Raw genomic sequence first — 22,851 nt, 5'->3', positions numbered from 1 at the left:
AAGGAAGGAAGGAAAACTGTTAATGGTTATTTAAGTGACCAAATAGAAGTTTTGCAGGGAGATAAGATTCAGAAGGAAAGACAGGCTTTTGGAAAGACGCTCTTCGCCATATTTTAAGTATCAGTAAGACTTTTATTAACCTAGACTAGAATTCTATGTAAAGAGTCAAAGTTTAACTGTGATAAGACAGCCACTAGCCACAGTGCCTGCTGGGCACTTCAGATGTAGCTGGCTCGAATTGAGATGTGCTGCAAATGTAAACTACACAACCAATTTTGAAGAAGCAATACAAAAAAAAAAAAAAAGGAATATCAAACATCTTATGAGTGATTTTATGTTGGTTATATGTCAACAGGATAATATTTTTGATATCCTGGGTCAATGAAATTAGATGATTAAAAATATTACCTGTATCTTTTTAGTTTTTTTTTTTCCATGTGGCTACTAGCAAATGTAAAATACCGTATGTCCCCTGCAACGTTATGTCTCCTGGCCAGAGCTGCATTTGAAGGGTGGCTACTTAGAGAAGAAACCATTGGTAGCGATTGTCTTAAAGAAGAGAATCCTCTTGAGTAACATAATCACTGGGACCAGACCGACCAGGGGCTCCCGAGAAGTGGTCCTTGAGAGACCTGCTTCGGCGAAGCATTTGTTTTTTTTGTTTGTTTTTTTAGATTTTTTATTTATTTATTTGACAGACAGAGAGATAGCAAGAACAGGAACACAAGCAGGGGGAGTGGGAGAGGGAGAAGCAGGCTTCCCGCGGAGCAGGGAGCCCGATGCGGGGCTCGATCCCAGGACCCTGGGATCACGACCCGAGCCGAAGGCAGACGCTCAACGACTGAGCCACCCAGGCGCCCCGGCGAAGCACTTGTAATTGGCTGTCGAATGCAGAGAAGGAATTAAGTGGAGCCCACGTGCTCGGAGCTGCTTGACCGCTGTGCTCGCCGCAGATTCCGCTGCACGGTTTTGAATCTCATGGACTGGCTTTGGCAAGCCCTGGCTCAGAGCGCTCAGAAAGGGGTGTCCTAGCCAGCCCGGGAAAGTGTCACCAGTGCGCGGTGGAGACTGAGTGCCGAGGTCCCTTGAGCACCACAGCGGAGTGACCACGGACTCTTGTGGTGCTCTTGGGAGGACGAGAAGCACTGGGCTGGGGAAACTTTTGCAAGAGCTCTGCAGGAAAGGGACCAGATGCTGGTGAAGGAGGCAGGGTGGCAGGTGACACCTGGGGGACCCATGTGGCGCGGGAGACACCCTCCTGAAAGTCTAAATGGCCACCCTCCCTGCCCCCCATGACAAATGGGCTTTTTAGACAATGACGGGACGGCTGCTGGTGCAGGTTTGCAGGTAGTCTGTGAAGGGTGACGAGACACGGGGACATGTCCGCACAGGTAAACCTGAGCAGTGCTGGGTCCACACGGGAGTGTTGACATCCGGCCCGGGACACAGTCACCAGCTTGCGGGTCACTCACTCCCCAAGCCCCTGGGCTGGATCCGTGCTTTCGGCAGGGTCCCTTACAGGTCTTCAGGGAAGACTTTCAGAGCCACGGTCTCCCGGGCCTCAAATCCAATATAGATTTTAGGGTCTCGCCTACTACTTTCTTTGGAACAGATCCTGTGGCCAGGACAGTTTTCACACTTAATCAGGCTTGACCTTCTCTGAGGTCTCTTTTGGTTCTAAGATTCTCTAGTGTGGGACCCCACTCATGCACCCCGACAGGTGGGCGATCCGTCCCATTCCCTGCGATGGCAGGGGTCTCCCCGGGACCCCTTACTGAAGGGGCGGGAGGTCCGTGGAGATGGCCAGGCGGGCACTGGCACACACTCTGGATGCGTGGTATTTTGTTCCTGCCTCCCAGCCTCCCTCCGGTGGGAGTCCTGTCACTGCCCTCGTTGTACAGATAAGGAAACCGAGGTGCAGGAAGGTTAAGTGAATCAGCAGTGGGCTTGGCTGCCGTGTCGGCTGCAGCCTCTGGCTCGTGTGGCCTGTTCCCGCATCTTACTGTCACCATCAGTGGGGAATCTCAGTCAGGGCAAGCGGCTCTCATGAGAATACCGTGCACGGGAGGGCTTCGACCACTGACTTTTAGTTCTCTGGGAAGTCTGAGATCACAGCACCAGCGCATTCAGTGTCTGGTGATGTCCCCCTTCTTCTCTGTGTCCTCACATGGCGGAGGCCTTAGGGACCCAGGGTCCCTTCTATGAGGGCACAGATCCCATTCACAAGGGCTTCACCCTCTTGACCTAATCACCTCCCACAGGCCCCATCTCCAAACCATCGCCTCAGGCATTAGGATCTCAACCTACGAATTTGGGGGCGACATAAACATTCAGTCTGCAGTGGGGGGGCAGACCCCAGGCCCTTGCTGTGAGGGCCACGTGGCGTTTGGTCAGGCACCTGCTAGCCCTTGGGATGTGCACCCCACGCCAGAGAGCAGCCTCCGGGCACTGCCCTGCGTGGAAGGCGGGGGGGCGGGCTGGCCCTGGACCGGCTCGGGGCTTCCCCTCTTTCCAGCAGTGGTTTTGTCACATTTTGTCAAGCAACACCTTGTCGGACAGGCCAGCCCGCGGCTCCGGGGTGGGCGGTGTGCCCTGGTGGGTCTGGCCCGGGCCCTGATCCCCGCGAGCTCCGTGTGGGGGCAGGTCTGACTGCATGAGCAGCAGTGGGCCTCAGCCTGCCCAACACCAGCCAGCTAGTGGTGTTGGAATTTCCTGTCTCGTTTTAACTCCCCCCACCCCGCTCCCCCCAAGTGAGACAGAAACGCTTTTTAATTGCATGCTGTGGAGAGTGCCATTCAGGATATTATTATTCTTATTAAGTGCTTCCTGTGGGGTGGTGCCTGGCCATCAGGAGGGGCCTCTTGGAGGCAGCTTGTCTTGGGGCTTATTATTGGGAATAATAGTGCCATTTGCATAAATCCCGGAAGTGGACTTGCCTGGCTGCTGGGAATGAGGCTTTCCTGGACTCTTCTACAGTTTCATACCCCCTAGCTCTGATGCTTTGGCAGCTCCTTCGTTCCCGTTGGGAGAGGACTTGGCCATCTGAGTCCACACGTCTGAGGGGCTGGCTTTTGAAACTGTCCAAGTTCCCAAGTGAACTGAGGCCACTCCAAGCGAAGGGAGGAATGCACATATACCATCTCCCGTGGCTTCTCCCAGCCGTGGCGTGCACCTCCGCAGCATTCCTTGTGATGCTCAAACCCTTTGCCGCCGCCACTGGTAAATGGGCTGGTGTGGTGGTCACCAGGATTTGACCATCACACCCAAGGCTGTCTCAATCATCAGTCATGTTGAGCTTCTCCAGATGTGGACATTCACCAGCTAATACAATGCAGAACAGGCATGAGTATGAGAAATAATCTCCTCTTAACTTCCCAGTGCAAGTGGGAACTCTGGAAGTATAAAAAGTTAAGGTAGGCCAGTGGTTTTTCAAGTGTGGTCCCGGCTAAGCTGTGTGAGCCTCACCTGGGTGCTTGTTATAAATGTAGATTCCCAGGCCCTGAGCTCTGGGGAAGGGAGCCCAGCAACGGTGTTCGAACAAACCCCCCTACCAGTGATTCTTGGGTCTGAGAAGCACTGATGTTGGTACCTAGTAGGTGTTCCATAGTGGGCCTCTTGTTATGTGTAACACATCACCTAGGGTCTCCGGGAGGACCCTAGAAAGAGGCGTTCCTAATCCTGTATATACAGGAGAGGACACATGTCTTGACTAGGAGTCATGTTCTGCACAGCTCTGTGCCCTGGTACGACTGAGTCCTCTGGACTCCGTCCATACTGCCTCTGAGCCTGAAGAATCTGTCATCTTCCCCCTCCTTCCAGCTCCCCCAGTCTTGGCCACTAGGGCCCAGTTCCAAAATCACCTCTTCCAGGGAGGCTGCCTGGCTCCTCTAGGTGCCCTGACTCTGAGGCCATTCTGGCATTCTGGAGCCTGCTGAATCACGGGGGGTCCAGCCTCCAGCTTTGCAGACGGCCTCTGCGGAGTGCCCTGGTGCACGCCTGACAGGCAGGGATTGTGCTGCTGGGCCCTCCTGCATTGGCTTTGTGGGGGAAGCCTTAGGTGGGCTGGTGGGCCGAGAGAGTGCCCTCCATCCTCTGGGCTGTGTAGGCCAGGGATTGAGAGCTTTGCCCAGAATCCCTACAGATTCTGGAGAAGGCTGAAGAGCTGGACCTGCTGGGGCCCGAAGCCTGTGCAGGTCAAGACCACATCAGAGGGGAGCCCTGTGTCTGAGCTGCATGGTGTTCTAAGGCCAGACCCGTGCAGCGAAAGGAAGGGTCATGCCATCTCTTCTTAGTAGCTGGTGCTATCATTTCTGGTATTTCCTAGGAAGCCTTTAGCTCCAGAATCCCTGAGAAGTGGGCCCAGGATCTCCACAGGAATGGGAGAGAATGTAGTAGTCCTGCCCTGTGGGATTTGTGACGAGCCCAGCTTCAATGGCTAAAATGTAGACTGTAACTGTGCGGGCAACAGGCTAGCATCCAGCATCTGCTGAAGGGCGGCTAATCACCCGGGGCCAGCCGCACAGAAAATGAGGGTGTCAATCATTGTCCCTTCCCCTCACGATTAACATTTTTCATTTTGTAGAGCATCTTCACGTTTCTGTTCATGGAAGGGTTAAACTTTCTGTTCATGGAAGGGTTAAACAGTTCAACTGACCAAGTTAGGTCTTTAGGGTGGAACCAAGAGTAGCATCCTCTCTCTCTCTACTGGGATGGGAGAGGCCTCCCCAAAGGTGCACTTGTCCAGGCCATCAATGCCCCCTTGCTTCCTAGTAGGGGAAAGGTAGGTTTGGTTTAAGGAAATGGGATCATACAAGGGGTCCCGTCCTCGGAACCGCCACCCTCCTGTACATGGGAGGTGTCACCTTCCTGGGACGCGATCACACCTGCTTCTGCCTTGGGCTTCCCAGGGGCTGACTTACTGCTGCAAGGCAGGGTGATGGGGCTAAAGGCAGATGAGGAGGGGCTCCCTATTTTTAAAACCCACCTTTAAGACAAATTTCCCAGTGCTGTTCACTGAACTCAGCAGGCCACCTGCAGGCCCCCCCGCCTGTTTTTTGGTTTTGCCAGCACCAGCACAGACACTAGGGACAGAATGGTGGGAAACAGTGGAGTCGGGAGTAGCAGTCTGAGTCTCGAGCAAATGTACCGTGTGGAGATCGGGGTACAGTCAGCAGGGATCCATTTGTGGAAGACCTTTTCAGCAATGTTCCTGAGCCCATGACCCATCCTCTCTGCCCGTCCCCACTCTATCACGCAGTGAGTCGAGGAGCACCAGGTCCTATGGGATGTACATCGAGCGGTGGATGCCACATCTGAGTGCTTGCCTGATGCATCTCAGCGTCCCTTACACCAAGGAGTAGGGCCCTTGCTCGCATTTCCTCTGGGACTCACAGTGGTGAGGGAGGGAAGTGCCACTTACTGATATTTTGCTCTGTGCCACACTGCAAACATGCAATACAACAGCAAGGGTTGGTGTCGTTCCCATTTTACAGATGAAGACACTGAAGCCCAGAGTGCTTGTCACTTGTTAGCAGATGATGAAACCGGGGTTCACACCCAAGTCTGTTGGGACTTATGGCTCACATGCTTCTTACCCCATCCCAAGCTCCGTAGACCATAGGGACATGTCATCCCCCTTAAGACTGTCGTTTGACTGATGTGCAGCTCAGGAACAACCTGGATTTCAATCTAACTGTAAAGTACACCGTGCTGGTCTTCAAGCCTGCTCGTGTGCCCATTTCTCTTTCCTCCACGTGAGCACCTTCCTTCTCCAAAGATACAGGTGTCTCCAGCTGCCTGGGTCCCGCCATTAAAGGGAAAGCGACCTGGTGAGTCATCTGCACTTTAGTGTGAATTTGTTTCCGTGACTTTCCTAAGGTCTGTTTGCTTTTAAGAAAATGAATGAAACCGTTACACTGGATATTACGATGCAAGGAATTGTAAGGGAAAGGAATGAAATCCATTTGTCTTTAACCGGGAATCCCAAGGAGAGTCCCCCATGGTGCAAGAGAAATTGGAAGCCCAGGAGCCCTTTCCTGGCCCCCTAGAGGCATGCCAAATTGGAATGCCTCCATTGCAGCTTATTAGAGGCGGCCTGGAGCCATCAGGGTGTCTGTGATACAGCCATGGGGCACGGGCCAGCTGCCCAAGAAGGCTATGGGGATCCACACCCTGCCCTGGCCCCTGGTCTCCCTCTCACGGCCCTGGGGACCGCAACGACATGCGTTTCTGCCTTGCCATAACTCGGACCTGTGTTGTGCTAGGACCAGGTCTCCTTCCAGAGACACCTCGGTCAGCACCAGGGCGTTGCAGCCCTTTGTGCAGAAACCTTTTGCTTCTCTGGTCCCAGGCCCAGAGCATACTGGCCCATGTGCTCTGAGCTAATTGCTTTCTGTGGTCTTAATGGAAATGACCACAGGAAATGAAGACCATGCTAATCTCCAGGGAGTGGACAGCCCAGAGGGCCGGGTGTCCCTAACGCGTCCAGTCTGTTCTGGAAGATGGCTACTTTCACCTCGCCAGCCCCTCTGGCTCTGGATCAGCCTCTCCAGCCCTCTCTGAGCTCAGTCCTCAGGGCAGCGACTCCGTGTTGTAGCAACACATGACTTCATCCGAGGAGAATTCCTCCGGCTGCTAACGCAGCTGCCCGGTCATGTTTCGATGACCCAGTTTTCCCGATTCTGTGTCTGAACCCTCTGCTGACCCCTCCCCATCTTCTCTGGCAGAAATTCACCAGAGTCACTATTAATGGGACACGAACTAGACTATCACAGGGGGTCCTCTGTGCCCCCTGCCGTTAGACCAAGGACAACGCCAAGGCCAGTGAATCCTCACCCTTGGGACCACCAGCCAAGGAGCATCTGGCTTTTAAACCTTAGCACAGAAAGATTCTGGGTTTAAAAATAAAAGTCCAGGCCCCACCGTCCTCAGCTTCCCAGACTGGTCGTCTTTCTGTGTAGGATCAAAAACAAATGTGCATTTTCTTCAGAGGGGCAGGGGTGATCCATAGAAAATTCCCAGCTTAGGGTTTCTTCCCCAGAAACTTAAAAAGAGAGCCATTTCTTTGAAATGACATATGGGATGTATGTGTGTGTATGTGTTTTTCCCCCAAACCCCCTGCCGGAAGGACATGATTTAGTTTGGATTTTTTTTTAACTTAAAAAAAGAGCCCACAATGAAAACAATGTGTGGAAGGATTTCATTCAATATGTCACTTGAAGGCAGCTCTTGTCCTTTATGTGTATTTTCGTGTTCCTTGGGTGCTGCGGACGGCCTCTGAACCGGGTGATTTCTTGCCAGAGTCCAAAAGGGAATTTCTCCCCCTGCAGCCAGGCAGAAGGGCTCTGAGCAAAGCGTTCACTTCTGAAAGAGGGGCACGCGGGGACGGTCCATGCCGGTCTGAAAGGGTCCTGAGACCTCAGATGGGCCAGATCAACCTTCACGCCTTGAATGGCCTGGGGTGCACAGTTGGCCCCAGAGACAGCTGGTGGGGGCTCAGGGATAATCAGGGGCTGGTGGGCCGTGTGCATCCAGAAGAGTCACTGGTCCCTAGTAGTGAGTTGTATGGATAAAGCCACAGTGATGTGGTACCGCCTGCGCCCCAAGCTCCTGTCCCCTGCTCAGGGATCCGTCCTATGACCTCAACGTGTCACTGGCTGGGACAAGCATGGCTTTTTCTCCGGGGAACAAGTGACCATTCACAAACAGCAGGACTGTCCTGGTAGGAAGGATCTTAAAGCCCATTTAATTCCCATTATACAGATGGGTAAGGTAATGCCCAGAGAGGAGACACGATTTCCCCACTGTCGCATGGCCTGGCCCGCAGCTCTGAGTTAAGAGAAAGCCACTTCCTCTGGTAGTCTCCACAGCCTGCACCCCAGTGATCAGGCAGAAAGGGGGGTGTGGCCTCAGCTGCAGCAGGACTCGGGGTGGCTGTGTGTCTTAATGCCTCTTCCCAGAAGCCCCAGTTTCCTCCTTCCCCATCTCTCTCTCTCTCTTTCTCTCTCACACACACACACGTACGCACATAACACATGCACACGTACGCACATAACACATGCACACGTGCACACCACACATACATGGCCCTGGCTTCAGCCCTGGTATCACCTCCATTTCATGTTCGCCTGGTAGACGACCATGAGCACTTCATTCCTGCAGATTTTATAGCTCTTGAGACCCGGGTGAAGTTGCATTAACCCTGAGAAGAGCACTCCTAGCTAGTGAGGTCGAGGGGAAGGTCTGGGCTCTGCGGCATTAGGGGACTGCCTTCTGCTTCTGCAGGCAGCAAGAGGAGAGAAGAAAAGCACAGCTGGGTGCTGCGGGACGGCCAGTGGGAGGACTGGGAATTCTGGGGTGAATGCCCCCTGGGGTGCCATGAAGAGCCAGGAACTGATATCTGCAAAACGCTAGGAGTGGGCCCAGTCCTACATGAGCATTTGTTAAATATAATGTATACTCAAGGTGAGACCAGAAGGACGCCAGGGATCACCTTTGCACCCACGGACTGCCTCTGAGGATTCATTTTGGCTGGGCAGAGGGAAAAGCCCACGACCAGCTGTCCTGGGCCTTGGATTCTCCCCCAGGTTCTGTTGTTTTTCAGCTTTGTGACTTTGGGCTGAAATCACCCATAGCCTCTATTTCCTCCTCTGTGAAATAGGCACAGTAACACCTACCCTGGCTGCCTCGGCGGTGGGCGGGGGGGGGGGGGGGGTTGCAGGAAAACATTCAGAAACATACAAAAGGCAAACTATTTTTATTTTATTAATAATACTATAATCTGGTCTGCCTGGCCACATAAAAAAAAATAACCAAAAGGCCCTTTCCTAAACATCTGGGGAGCTGGACACGGCTTCCCTGCTGAGTCCCCTGGGGGCATCTTGTCACCACCACTGGAGTCCTCTCAGGGGATGGGGTGGTCATTCCAGCAATCTCCAGCTCCGCAAGTGAGGGCCCCACCAGAGGGACGGGACAACACGGCTGCTGTATCGTGTGTCCCCTTGGAGCCCAAGATTTGTGGAGTCTGTGTTTGGCAAACTGATTTAGTCAGGGTGAGAAGATTCGTTTTTGTTGTTGTTGTTCTCAGTACTCGTGGAAGGTGCCAGTTTTGTGGAACTATGAAGATAAATTTGAGTATGTGAAAATTAAGGTTAAAATTTCAGGGGGAAAATTTTCTTTTAAGAATTCATGATGGCTCAGTCAGTGGAGTGGGGGACTCTTGATCTTGGGGTTGTGAGTCTGAGCTCCACACTGGGGATAGAGATTACTTAAAAATTTAAAAAAAAAAAAAAATCTTTTTTTTTTTTTTTTTAAGAGAGGGAGTGTGCACAAGCAGGGGTGGGGAGGGGCAGAGGGAGAGAGAGAATCTTAAGCAGGCTCCACATGAACTGTGGAACCCAATGAGGGGCTCCATCTCACAATCCTGAGATCACAACCTGAGCTGAAATCAAGAGTCGGATGCTTAACCGACTGAGCCCCCCAGGCACCTGCAAAATTAAAAAAAATCTTAAAAAAAAAGAATTCATGGTGTTCAACCCAAGTATCTGTTGACGAGTGGATGGATAGCCAGACCAGGAATACATCCATACAGTGGAATATCATTCAGCCTTAAAAAGGAACTTCTGACACATGCTATACCAGATGAACCTTGGGGACATTATGCTAAGTGACATGAGCTCGACAGAAAAGGACAAATATCGTACGATTCCACTCATATGAGGTATGTAGAATAGTCAGACTCATGGCGACAGAAAGGCGAATGGTGGTTGCCAGGGGGCTGGGAGAGAGGAGGAATGGGGAATTAGTGTTTAATGGAGACAGAGTCTCAGCTGGGGAAGATGGAAAAGTTCTGGAAATGGATGGTGGTTGCCCCCCAATTTGAATGTATTAATGCCACTGAGCCGTACACTTAAAAATGGTTCAAATGGTAAATTTTATGTTACATATATTTGACCACAATAAAAAAAAAAGAATTCATAGTGCTTATGGGACAGTCCCAGGACCTGTTTGCAGGGAAACCGATAGCAGAATTATGTGTCTGCATCCCTTACAGTAGGCTGGGCAGTCAGCTGACCTGTACGCACGAGAAACAAACCCATGCCCATCTCTTGCGAGGATTCTGCAATTCAGACTCCACACGCACGCCTGCTGGCCCATGGCATTCAACCCGAGTAAGAGTTGACTGAGAAATCGCCACTTCTTAGCCCTTTTCTCAGTCTAACTACTTTTTAAAGAGGCTTATTTTCCTAAAGCCTATAATTATGTTTGCCTCCAGGGGACCCAGGAATTTTTTTTTTTTTTTTTTAAATAAGCAAAGAGCATCCTACAATTACCATGATGATTTGTTGAGGGCAGGCCAAGTGCAGACGGGAGGCTGACACGACTCTGGAAGCGAGGCTCACGTGCTGGCGTCTGCGTCTTGGAGGCACCCACCAGCTCATTTGGGGGTCAGTCATTAATACGAAGAGCTGCAGAATTAACAGACCCAGCAGAACGGGGCAGGCGGCTCGGCGGGGTTGGGCCTTCCTGAGGCTGGCCGCGCCGGGAGCGGGCCCTGGCTTCACAGATGGTTCTAGGTAAATATTTCCAGCCAGGGTGACTGCGGCATCCGGAGCCACACGCAGCCCAGGCCGAGATGGGCAGCAGTCTGCCAGCTCTGTCAGCCCTGATTTGCGGCTGAGCCTGTAATCTCCCCGAGTTCAAAGAGCGCTTAGCTGCTTGTCTTTGTCAAGAGCGCGGTTGGGGATCTTTTATGTGAAAGATGTAGGATCCTCGGGCTGCCTTTGATTATTTATTCATCCCCCTCCGTGGGTGTGTGATAGCCAGGGCACCGCGCGGAGCTCCCTGTCCTGGCTACTCGGGCTCTGAAATTCATTGAGCTTTAAAGCCCTTTGAAAATGGCTTTTGGAGGGAGGGGAAAAGTTTTTGAAGGCCTGTTTCTCTCTCCCACTCCACAGTGCCGCAGCACCTTTTGCCACCGCTCCATGCTCCCTTGCCGATTGACATGAGACACCAGGAGGGAAGGTACCATTATGAGCCCCACTCTGTCCACGGCATGCCCGGGTAAGTTCTGCCCTCTGCCCACCGGCATGTGGTCACCTGCTGCGGGGGAGGCCGGCAGCCTCAGCCACTTGTCCTGCCTCTGTCTGTCTTTCTGGTGTTCCTCAACTGCACTGTCCTAAGCCAACAGTCCCCCTTGCCACCAGGAGTGCGCTGACCCAGGACCCCAGGTGAATGTGTAGGTGGGTCGTGAACACCCAGCTCCCTCTGGTTACCTGAGAAGGAAGCCCTGCTCGGCTCGCACATCCCCACTGCCAAGGCTGAGGGCTGTCGCTGTGCATCCATAGCACCTTGGGGCTCTGTGTGCACCCATGCAGTGGGAATTTCTTCCAGGCCAAAGGTCCTATATAAGTACGGTGACCTTAGGGGCGCCTGGGTGGCTCAGTTGGTTAAGCATCTGCCTTTGGCTCAGGTCATGATCTCAAGGTCCCCGGATCGAGCCCCCTTCGGGTTCCCTGCTCCGCAGAGAGCCTGCTCCTCTCTCTCCCTCTGCCCTTCTCCCCGCTTGTGCTACCTCTCTCACTTGCTCTATCTCAAATAAATAAATAAAATTTTAAAAAATGAGTACGGTGACCTTAGTTACACATTGTCACTGTATAATAATTCATAGCGCCCTTTTTACATGTCCCGGTTTAGACGCTATACTATAATCACCCTCCTGATAAGGACAAGGTCATGTTACACTCTGGGGCCTCCTCGCACTCCCTGCTTTGAGGCCCCCAGGTAGCAGGATGTGTGCCAGTGCCCTCTCACTAAGCCGAGTCCTGTCCCTCTTCGTTCTCACCTAAAGCCTCAAAGCCTGGAGCTAATGTCACTTTGCTTGGTCTTTATGACTCTAAGGCTGGGCCCCGCGCTACCCCATCCATTCTGCTTCCAGAGGAGAGGCTGGAACCTTTGCCCTACCCCCACATCTCTGCCGCTCCCCACACCAGCTTGGAGGAAACCTACTGCAAAGGATCGACTAGGCCCAGGGCCCCTCTGGACCCAGCCACCTCATCTGTCCATGCCAAGTTGCTGTTCAGGGTTGTAGCACACACATTCCAAGAGGAATGCTCCTCTTGGGGCACCGGGGTCCCCCACACTGAGTGGGGCCCCTTCCCTGGAATGATCCGTTTTCCCACCTTCCCCCCAGCAGGCTCTGAGCTTCCCTCTCCTTGCTGCCCTGCCAATGGCTGACACAGAATAGGTCCAGGATCAGTGTTGGCTAAGTGAGAGTGCTCTCCACCCTTTGAAGACAAACCCTACTTGCTGCGTCTCCCAGCTCCTGGCTGAGCACTCCCTATGTTCAAAGCCAGCACTGTGCCTGATGAGGAGGCTGGTGACTGAGAAGGTCCCAGCCTCCAAGCAACTCCTGTTTCTGGGCACCCATTGCCGCCTCCCCGAGGCCGAGAAAATCGGGGACTTTTTTTTTTTTAAAGTATCTTTCACTTTGAAATAATTTCAGACATGGAAAACAGTTGCAAAAATAGCACAAAGATTTCCATGATACCCTCCGCTGGGCTTCCCCAGGGGTCACATCCTACGTGACCGAAGACTGATACAGGGTCATTAAGTGACTTGTAAATTGTATCCACATTTCCTCAGTTGCCCCACTCCTGTCTTTTTTTCCCTGTTCGGGATGCGGCCTTTGCATTTCGTGGTCAAACCTTCTTTAATCCAGGCTAGTGGCTGGATTAGTTTCTCTTGTCTTTCATGACCTTGACCTTCTTGAAGAGGACAGGCCAGTACAAAATGTACAGGTGTCCTCGTTTGGGGACACTTGCCTAAATTTGCCTCATGATGAAATTCAGAATAAGCATTTTGGGGAGTAATACCATAAAAGTGGTGCTGTGTCCTTCCTAGTGTGTTATGTCAGGAGACACACACAATGACAATAGTTCTCATCACTGGAGAGGTTCATTTTTCTCATCGCTGCAGCTCACTTAGCTAAGGTGAGGTCTGCTGGGTTTCTCCACTTTAAAGTTGGTCCCTTTGTCATTAACAGGTATCTTAGGGGAGGGGCTGAGACTTCGGTAATATGTAAATATCCTGTGTTTTATCAAATTTTTACCTACTTTCACATCCATCAGATGGTTCTCAACAGAAACCATATTATTAGTGTTTTCCAAATGATGATTTTTTGTTTCCATCATTCCTTCCGCATTTTTTGCCTGGAATTCTCCTGTGAGGAATGGTCCCTTCTCCCCGCCCCCCCGCCCCCCCTGTCTTTCTTTCTTTGATTATTTATTTATACCAAATAAATGCATGGACAGGCGTACTACTCTGAGTTATACTCTGTTGTCGTCACTATTTGTGTGTGGTTGAAATGGTCCCAGATTTGCGCATTGGGAGGCCCCGCAAGTTGTCTCTCAGGGCCTTTCAAATGTTGGAAACTTCTCATTTCATGTCAGTGTGTGTCGCTGGTTCTTTCTTGAAGAGGGTCTGCTGCTGGCACCCTGTGCCCACCTGGTAGGTGATGGGGCCCTTTCAGCCCTCTGCCCGCCTCCCAGACCCTCCAGCTGCAGGGCCTGAGACCACAGTGGGGGGGCGCACATGTTTGGAGCTAGTGGATCACCCGAAAATGGCTCAGTTGGTGGCATCTGAGCACTGAAGGAGAATCAAGGAGCTGAGTCCCTATTTGGGAGGGGATTAGAATTGCTGACTTTCTGCTCCTGAGAAATGCTGGACTGGTTCAGTGACAGAGATCCTGGGCACAGCAGACCCACAGGGAAGGGCCCCCTGGAAGGGGCCGAGTGCTGGTCAGAGACGTGGGCAGTGCTGGTCGCTCCCTGGAGGCACAGTCCACACAGGATGGCATGGGTGACTGTCTTGGCTCACGTGTCCCCACATGCCTAGCGACCACCACAGAGCTATAAGTAGACCCCACCATTGATGACTGCCCTTTCTCCTAATCGTTCCCACCTACTGACCAGGCTCTGTTGTACGGACTTCACGTATCTCATCTCCCTTAACCCTCTCACAACCCCGCAAGATGGGCATTTTGTATCATTCCATTTTACAGAGGAAGGAACTGAGGCAGCAAGGAGAGGTGAAATATTAACCCGGCTTACAGAGGGGGAGGGTTAGAAACCTAATTACAACCCCCTGAGCCCAGGCCTCTCCCTTGGGAGCACATGGATGACCACTGGTCCCCTGGGAGCCTTGAGGAATGCAGATTCTCTGGCCCCAGGCCCAATTGATGAGTCAGAAACGCTGGGGTGGGGCTCATGTTTGGGATACTGCTGCAGGCAAGGCCCTGGCACTGGATAGGGAGCTCTCGGTGCTGTCCCCACCTTGGGCCGGTGGAGAGCTGGGAGGCAGTCCCTAAGTCTTCTCCAGGCTTTGGTATTCACCAGCCCTGGGTTGGACACGAGTCATGTCCCCTCTCTGGGCCTGCTTCCTTCCTGGCCACTGAGGGGTGAGGTATGGGCAGAGCACCCGGAGAAATAGAAAGCCTTCATGGCAGGCAGCAGGGGAGGTCTGGCCAAGCGAGTGGGCCTGTGGAAATGGCCTTGTCACTCACTGGCCCAGATGACTCTTGAACTGACTTGATGTCTGAAGGGGGGTGTATCAGTCTCCTGTCGCTGCTGTAACAGATTCCCCTGTGGCTTAAAATGATACTTACTCTCGGACGGTTCAGGAGGGCAGAAGTCTGAAATAAGTCAAGGTGTTGGTGGGGTGTTGGTTCCTTCTGGAGACTCTAGCAAAGACTCTATTTCCTTGACTTCCCTAGTTTCTGGAGGCCACTTGCGTGCCTCAGCCGGGGACCCATGCCTCTGGTCATATAGCCTTCTCCACCAGCCCCCCCCCCCCCCCACCGCTGCTTCTGTCCTCGCATCCTTCTTCCTCTTCCGTAATGCTTTTCTCCCTCTGCCTCCCTTCTAAAGGGCGGGCGATGGCTTTGAGGGCCCACCCGGATAATCCAAGATAATCTTCCTGTCTCAGGATCCTCAACTCCATCACATCTGCAAAGTCCCTTTTCCCCTAGAAAGTTACGGTCCCGGATTCCAGGGATTCGGGCAGGGACAGCTCTGGGGCTTATTTGGGATCACCAAGCCCCAGTGGCCAGCGTGGCATCACCCAGTAGAATACAGTAAAGGGTGTCAACAGCGTGTGCAGGGCCTGGGGCAGCCGGGCTCTGGGGGCAGGCAGGTGTGCCTTGTTGACGGCCTCGTGAGCGCAGGTGCTGGGCTTCAGAGAGGCACACCGACTTGCCCTGTGTCATCCCTGCAAGGCGGGCGTGCTGGCCTCCCCTTCCCACCCGGGGCCGGGCTGTCCGGGTTAACACCCAAGTGATGATGGGCAGCAGTGCTGTGTTCCCAGAGCCCCGTGCCCTGCCGGGGTGGGCTCCCAGGGGCTCCCCATTAGCCTCAGGACGGTCGGTACCCACCCGGCCACAGGGGGACACGGCGAGTGCTTCTGGACCCTTTCACCCTCCCCCCTCCGTGCCTCAGATGGGAAACAGGACGAGGCCTCTAAGAAAACAACGGCCCTGTGGCTCTGGCTTGTGTGATTAATGCAGGAGGAGCCCGGTGGAGCGCCCGATCCGTCAAGCCCCTGCTGTAGCCCACGCCTCCTCCGCGGCACCTAATGTGTCTAATTACACAAACGTTGCACAGCAAATGAGGTGCGGTGTCATCTCTTGTCACCCGAGCGGGAGCCTCGGCCTACCGCTCCACGCCATTGGCTCTCGTGGTCCTCACGGCCCGGGGATTGGGCGCCTTGTGCGCAAGGGCTCCGCATGCATGCTCCACCGCGAGCTGGTCGTGCCCTCCACCGGAGCCGCAGGAATGATCTGTCACCAGCCCTGCCCCGCTAGCTGGCCTGGAACCCTGGCTCTGAACTTGGGAGAGCTTACCAACGCAAACGAATAAACCTCAGTTTTTCCATCTGTAATCGGGCGTCGTGAGAGTACTTACCCCATCTATGGAGTTATTTTGAGGATTCAGTGGGATCATATAAATAAAGCAGTGAGAACAGTTTGGAAACATTGAGTAGATGTTAACAATGATGATTCTCACGGTTGCTATTTGCTTATGAGGGCGGGGGTCATGGCAGGCCCAGGCACCTTATGGCAGAGGCAGGCTATGGCATGACCTTTGAAGAGGATTCTGTCTTGTGGCTGCGACATAAGAAGGTGGAAAATAGGACAGAGGGAGTACCATTGGGGATGGAGAGAGGAGGGGTCTTTTTTCTCCAAGTTGAAGAATTTGGACTTTATCCTCCCGGCAACCAGGAGTAAGAGGGAGTGGTCAGATTTGGTTCCAGGACACCCGTGGGAGCAGTTAGGGGGTGGGTAGGAGAAGTGGGGGGAACATGGCAAAGGTCCCAGGGTCCAGGTGACGGCCCTCCCCTCCCACAGGCAGCCACACAGGGAAGAGTGGGGCATGGGGAACAGGATGTGGAAACTCAGCCAGCACGCGGGGCCGGCTTCTTCATAGATGCCCCCGCCCCATCCTGACAGCCACCTTCCCGCATCTCCTAGAAGTACAAACCCACAGCAGGATTTGCATAGCTCGCTAATGCTCAGGTGGTTCTAGAAGAGTAGATGGCACTGCCCATGGACTCCTGGGGCAGCATTTCTTATCTGTGTAAACCACACGTGTTGGGGAGATAAATGGGTAGAGGGGTTGTTCTTGTTGTCAGGCGGGGTTCTTTTGTGACCCCCCCAACCCCATGAGGTTATGATCCTGAGGGTCCAAGAGTCCATTCTCAAGGGCGAGAAGAGAAGGCCAGCCAGTGGGTGGGGGCAAACACTCCCTGCAGACTTTCCAAAGCCTTGCGACTGCTGGTGGGAAAGGGGACCTCTTTGGATCCGTTGCTGGCCCCTGCCCCTTGGAAACAGGCTTGCCGGGTGTTGTGGGGACAGAGGCTAAGGCATGGCACTGTGGGGCCCCCAGCTGGAGCTCTCTGTTTGCCCTGTGTATGCGGTCATACAAGCAGGAGTCCGGGCTGCCCTGAGCCAGGATCAACCCATGTCCTGTCAGGGAAGGGAGACGTTCAGGTTCCTGGTTCAGGAGGCTGGGGTTGCCCTTCAACTCCCCATGTTGCTTATGGGGTCCTTCTCATCCCAGCCTTGCCCTGGGGCTTCAGAGCAGACCAATTCAGCTGCTTCCCGCCCAGAGGGGTTACCGAGACCATCTCGTGCTGCAGTTCTCAAACCTGGCTGCCAATCTGAACTCGGCTCTGTCTTAAAGATGCACGTTCTTTGGTCCAGTCCCAGAAGTTCTGGCTCTTTCAGGCTAGGGTGAGGACTGGGTATCTGCTTGTTTACCTACAGGCCAGAGTCTGGGGACCACCGCAGGCCACCCTGCTTATTTTATACCCAAGAAAATAGGCCCGGAGCTGTTTGTTGCCGTGCCAGAGTCGTCCAATCAGCAGGCTGTAGGGCTTTTTCTCTCAACGATAATGACTTCGAAGTTTGGGGTGTTAAAAATCCCCTGGTTCCTTTTTATCACCCATTCACAGATGCAGTGCCCACAAGTTGACCTAAATCTGTCCATATTCTCGGCTTGCGAAAGGGGATGAGCATATGGAACGAAGACAGCTACCACGTCTCAGCCACAGGAAGGACAGTCCCCTTCTCTCTCCTCTTGCCTGGTTCCATACCTGACCTCTGACCTCCGTGACCTGCAGCACCTGCCTAGGCTCTAGAGCTGACCACCACGAGTCGCTCCCCTGCAGATCACTTGATCTTGAGCTGTAGTTGGTGAGCAGGGTTCCAGTGGTCACGGCCCAAGGCCACCCTGAGAGACAAGGAGAGAGGAGGAGGGGGTCCTGCTGGGGACAGATGGCTCTGGGGCTTAGCTACCAATTCATGCAAAGTCAACATGCTGGCCCAGGTACTTTAAGAAAAGAGGAAACGCCAGCTGGTGGGTGCGAGGACCTCCGCCTTCCACCATCATCTGCACACTTTGTCGCGCGTGCAAATTACCCAGAGCCCCCTGGGAGAGCTGTTAAGGTTGTCTGAAGCCACCGCGTCCTGGGGACTGCATATTAATGGGGATGTTTAGCCCCTCTGTTGGTGTGCTTCACTTAAGAAAGTAGTGCTGTTGCTGGCTGAGCTCCTGAACTTTCCAATCTGGGGGGATTTGAAGATGGCTTTTCCCAAGGTCAGTGTTAAATAAAAACTGCACCTGCTCGTCGTGAGATTAATAAACACATAGCCTGCATCGTCCTGGGCCCCTAAGAGCCCTGTCCTCAGCCAGTCACTGAGGAGCAGGAAGATAGTAATATTTTCTTCTTGATTCTTGGCCCCACACCACTAGGTTCACGGTTCAGAGAGGACTGGCTTTGTGTTTCACAAAGAACGTTCTCTTCCCTCAGCAAATGCGCGCACTTCTGTTCAGAGATTCATGGAAGAAAGGAAGAGCGGGCGGAAGGGCCTGTCTGCCTGGCTTCTGGGCTGAGATGCTGGGTGGGCCCGGGGCTGCCCACCAGAGGCCTTGTCCTCCGCCTCACTGGAGTCCGAGTTGGCCTTTTATCTCCAGTGAGTGCTCCTTTTTTTTTTTTTTTTAAGATTTTATTTATTTATTTGACAGAGAGAGAGACAGCGAGAGAGGGAACACAAGCAGGGGGAGTGGGAGAGGGAGAAGCAGGCTTCCCGATGAGCAGGGAGCCCGATGTGGGGCTCGATCCCAGGACCCTGGGATCATGACCTGAGCCGAAGACAGACGCTTAACGACTGAGCCTCCCAGGCGCCCCCAGTGGGTGCTCCTTTAAACCTGCTGTAGCTGACCAGTACTTCAGAGCAGCTAGGGAGCGGGGAGACACGGAGCCCAGAGAACTCTGGGACTGGGGAGTTTGTAGGGCAGCTGGCCCTCCTCCCTTAGCTGTCTGAGGACTGGGTAGCAAATAGGTGTGGAGCCTTGGCTCATGGTGATGTAAGTGTGCCTTTGAGACCCCTGTGGGCAGCCGGATGCTGGGGCCAGGCTAACTGAGGTGCAGTCCCAGCAGCCCGGGGCCAGCCCTCTGGATTGTACCACTTAACCCTTATCAGCACCCTATGAGGAAGGCAGCTTCGTCACTCCCACTTGCTAAGTGGAGAAACTGAGGCACAGTGCAGTTGCCTGCTTTCACTAGCGACATCCTCCTAGTAAGTAGCAAAGCTGTGACTGGAACCCGGGCAGTTTAACCCTAGAGGGCCCCTCTCTGCACTGACCCTTCTGCTAAAGACTCTCCCGGCTCCGAGGTCTTCAGATTCCCAGCTCTGGGAACGTGCTCTGCGGTGTGGGACAGACAGCTCATTTATAATGGAATCTGGCCTGTAAAAGTTTAATGAGGAGCGTGTCTGATAAGCCGGCCTGCTCTTTGATCAGTGCTGAACGCCAGCCCCTCGCAGAAGAGGAACTGCCTGGCTCTGGGCTTTGGAGAGAGCCCGTGTGGTCAGCCCAGGGCAGGAGGGGCCCCGGGAGTGAAGTAAATCTTGATGTGCAGAAATGAGGTGGGTCTGCAGTGGGGGAGGGCATGCAAAGCAGGTGTGGGGAGGGGCTTCCTGGTGGGAAGGTCCTGCAAAGTTGAGAGGTGGTCTTTCTGGTTCTTCTCCTGTCCCACTGGGCCCCCATCACCTTGGCATAGCCCATCCCACGCCCCCAGGATGTGGGCAGAATGGGGTAGGGCCAGGGTTCAAATCCTACCTATGTTATTTATACCCTCTATGTCCTTGGGCTGGCAGTTTAACATCCCATGAGCCTTGGCTTCCCTATCTCTAAAATGGGGATACAAGAGTAAACCATGGGGTGGTTTTGAGGATAAGGTGAGGGAGTATGTATAAAGCACATAGAACAGCCCCTGCTACGTAGTGAGCACCGGACAGTGATTTGCTCTTTTCACCCTTGTGTCGAGACCAGAAGTAAACTCACATTTCATTCCAGGCACCCTCCTGGGTGCTGGGCAAATGGCATCATATCCAGTCCCCCAGCACCCTATAAGGTAGGTGATATTCTCCCCATTTCATACAGCAGAAAACTAGAGGTTCCCAGAATTTAAGAACTTCCCAAGATCACTCGGTAAGTGAGAACTGACGCTTAATCCTGAGCTTTTCTCTGTGCTGTGATTGTCCTTGGAGAGGAAGTGGCATCTCCTTGCAAGTCTTAGGGCTACAGGCGGTTATCCCTGCTGGCAGACAGGGGAATGGAACAATGATCAATCCAAAGGAAATAATCATTAAGAGTAAAATTTCAGTTATGGGATAGATTGGCCTTTGAGGTGGGGTCCTCTCCCAGTCCACATGTCTGGGGTGTCCACTCTGGGTGGAAGCTGATGCCAGGGCCCAGAATGCATTCATTCAGCCTAGTTCCTGGCTGCTGGATTTACCATGTCCCAGGGGCTGTCGCTGGAGGTCACTCCTGCCGGCCTTAGTCAACACCTGTTGAGGGGATTCTTGAGCAGTGCCCTGCCCCCGAGGCTTGCTGCAGTTAGCACTGCTGCGTCGCTTACTTGCCCTGGTGCCCACGGAGATGAAGAAATACGTTGGGCACCGTGGGAGCCCCTTCTCCCATGCTCTCCTGCCGGGAGCTGCGTTTCTGACACATGAACTTGACCTGCCCTGCCCAAGCAAGTTATGTTTAGCTGTTGCTTAACTCAGATGGGGAAGTTCTTAGTGCTTATTCCCCTGACGTCAACCACCCCGTGCCTAGGAGGGGCCAGCCTCGGCCCAGGTGTTGGGGATCCAGGCCCAAGGAGGCCCAGCCTTGCTGCCCACACATATCTTATGGTCTTGGAGGGGAAGGAGGAAAAATGGGGCAGTTACAGAGTGGTGTGTTAGAAAGGGGGGCGGGGAAGCCCGGGACACTAGGAAGCCAGGAATGGGAAACGTTTACCAGGAGGAAGGCATGGGAGGCCTGTCTCTCCCGATCCCACCCCTAGCCCCAGCCTGCCGTGGGGCTCCACGGTCTTCTTGGGGTTGCCCCTGTTCCAGTGCGGGGCCTCCACTCCCAGGCCGACACAGATGCCCTCTATGAAGAGGAGCCCTTTCCAGTGCACCCACTAATGGACTCAAAAGTTTGGTAAAAATTGGCCGCACACCCACCTCTAAGAAGACTTTTATCTAAACTATTTGAGATTATCCCTCTCGTTTTGACAGGCATCCAGGAAAGGAAATTCCACAACCACTTTGGCAGGCGAGGCCAGAGTTGAAGAATTCTCACTGTGGAGGAGTTTCCCTGTGTGTAGCCCACCCGCCTCCCTGGACTTTTCTCATGGCTTAAACCCAGACCCCGAGGGCAGTGTAATGAAACCCCTCCTTTTCCTGAAGGCTCCTCCTGCCCCAAGACCACATGTCTCATTCCTTCCATGGCTCCAGGTCCACCCCCCTTGCATTTGCCCTGTGATAGGACAGTCCCCATAGAGCCGTGACTTTCTGGAAGCTTCGGCTCAGCTGTGCTCAGCCAAGGTTGGCTGTTCTTACAGACAAAGGCCTCCCATCTCCAGAGGTTAACCCACACCACAGGTCACTTGGAGAGGGCCTAATCCGGGCCTGGTTCCCCCAGGGCCTCTTCCCCAGGGCCAGCTGTGTTCCTGCCTCACCACCCCCCAACACATGGCTCACATCCAAGGTCTCTCCCCCACCCCAGCGCTGTGCAAGTCATCACTTTGCTAGGAAAAAAAGTCTCCTTGATACTTCCCTCTTGTCTTTTATGCTTTTTTAGTTTTTATACTTGAAAAAGCCCATAACCTTCCTATCCTTCTGTTCCAAAGGGACAAAAATGTGATAAAGGGTGGGCAATTGAATTAACCCCTCTTGCCTGTGTGGCTAGATCTTAACCAAGTCCATGTGTATGGCCTCCTTTGTAGGCGCAGTTTTATAACCTAATTTCCCTACCAAAACATCAGTGTTTACTTAGTAAGAAATCTGCTCTTTGTCAGCTGAAAACAGTGATTTCTTTATTATGGCTCTGCGTAGGGAGTGACAGCTGAAAGTTGGCGCTCGGCTAGGTCTGCTGGAGTGTGCGGGTCTGTAATGGGAACGGGGTGAGCGGAGGGTCGAATGGATTGCCTGTGTATAAAGACGTGTGTCGGCCGCAGAGCAGGCCTGTCGGACGGGCTGGGGCTGGCCAGCAGGGAGCCTGGGCAGCAGACAGATGGGGAAGCCAAGAGGAGCCCACTGGGTGGCAGGGAGACAACTACTGAGCCCCCAAAGGCTTCCCGGCAGCCCACGCAAGTTCACGACCAACCCTGCGGTCGCTCCGCTCCCCACCACAGAGCCCCCCGTCCACTCAGCCAACTTCGAACCAGAAGCCAGCCCTCCTCTTTAAGCTTTAGGCTCATTTACTATTGAAGACACACAAAAGGAAGAGCGGAAGCATGGTTAAGATATAAAGAGTAATGATATCATACACGGTCATTCCCTGCCCTGCCCAAGGATTGGGGACATGCCGGCACGTTTGGGGTCTCCATGGTCCTGCCCCAGGGGCTCCCCCTCCCGCCAAGCTCTGGGATTTGGAGTTTCTCATCCTCTTGCATCCATGACAGTTCCACCTTATGTCTGACTCCCCTAACAACACATTGTTTAGTTTTGCTCTGTGGGCTGGGTATAAACAGAATCATTGCAAACGGATTCATTGGGAAACTACTGTCATGGGTCAAATTATGTTCCAGAGATTCACCCGTCAATGCCTGAGACTCTTATTCATGAATTCTCACTACTCTGGGGCAGTCTGTATTGACAGGCATCTGGGATGTGCCTGTTTTGGCGATTCTGAACATTATTGCAGTGAATGCTCTCGTACCGTCCTCCAGGCCCCCTGGACAGCTGGCTGTTTCTTAGAGTAAATGCGTGTCCAGGAGTGAAATTGCTGAGTCATGGGTTATTCA

General features: G+C 53.3%; 1 protein-coding gene across 2 annotated transcripts in view; it reads left to right on the top strand.

Annotated features, from left to right (window-relative positions):
* GLI2 (GLI family zinc finger 2) overlaps positions 1–22,851 on the top strand; it is a 180,481-nt gene that overhangs the window by 108,894 nt on the left and 48,736 nt on the right. For both annotated transcript variants that reach the window (XM_044913258.1, XM_044913259.1), the window contains exon 2: positions 10,956–11,061. In XM_044913258.1, coding sequence (XP_044769193.1) covers positions 10,956–11,061 — 106 coding nt within the window. The remainder of the gene's footprint in view (positions 1–10,955; positions 11,062–22,851) is intronic.

Source organism: Neomonachus schauinslandi, chromosome 3 (assembly GCF_002201575.2).
Source record: "Neomonachus schauinslandi chromosome 3, ASM220157v2, whole genome shotgun sequence".
In the NCBI taxonomy this organism is placed as follows: domain Eukaryota; kingdom Metazoa; phylum Chordata; class Mammalia; order Carnivora; family Phocidae; genus Neomonachus; species Neomonachus schauinslandi.
The sequence above is the reverse complement of the archived record's forward strand: the minus strand, read 5'-3'. Positions and strand labels throughout refer to the sequence as shown.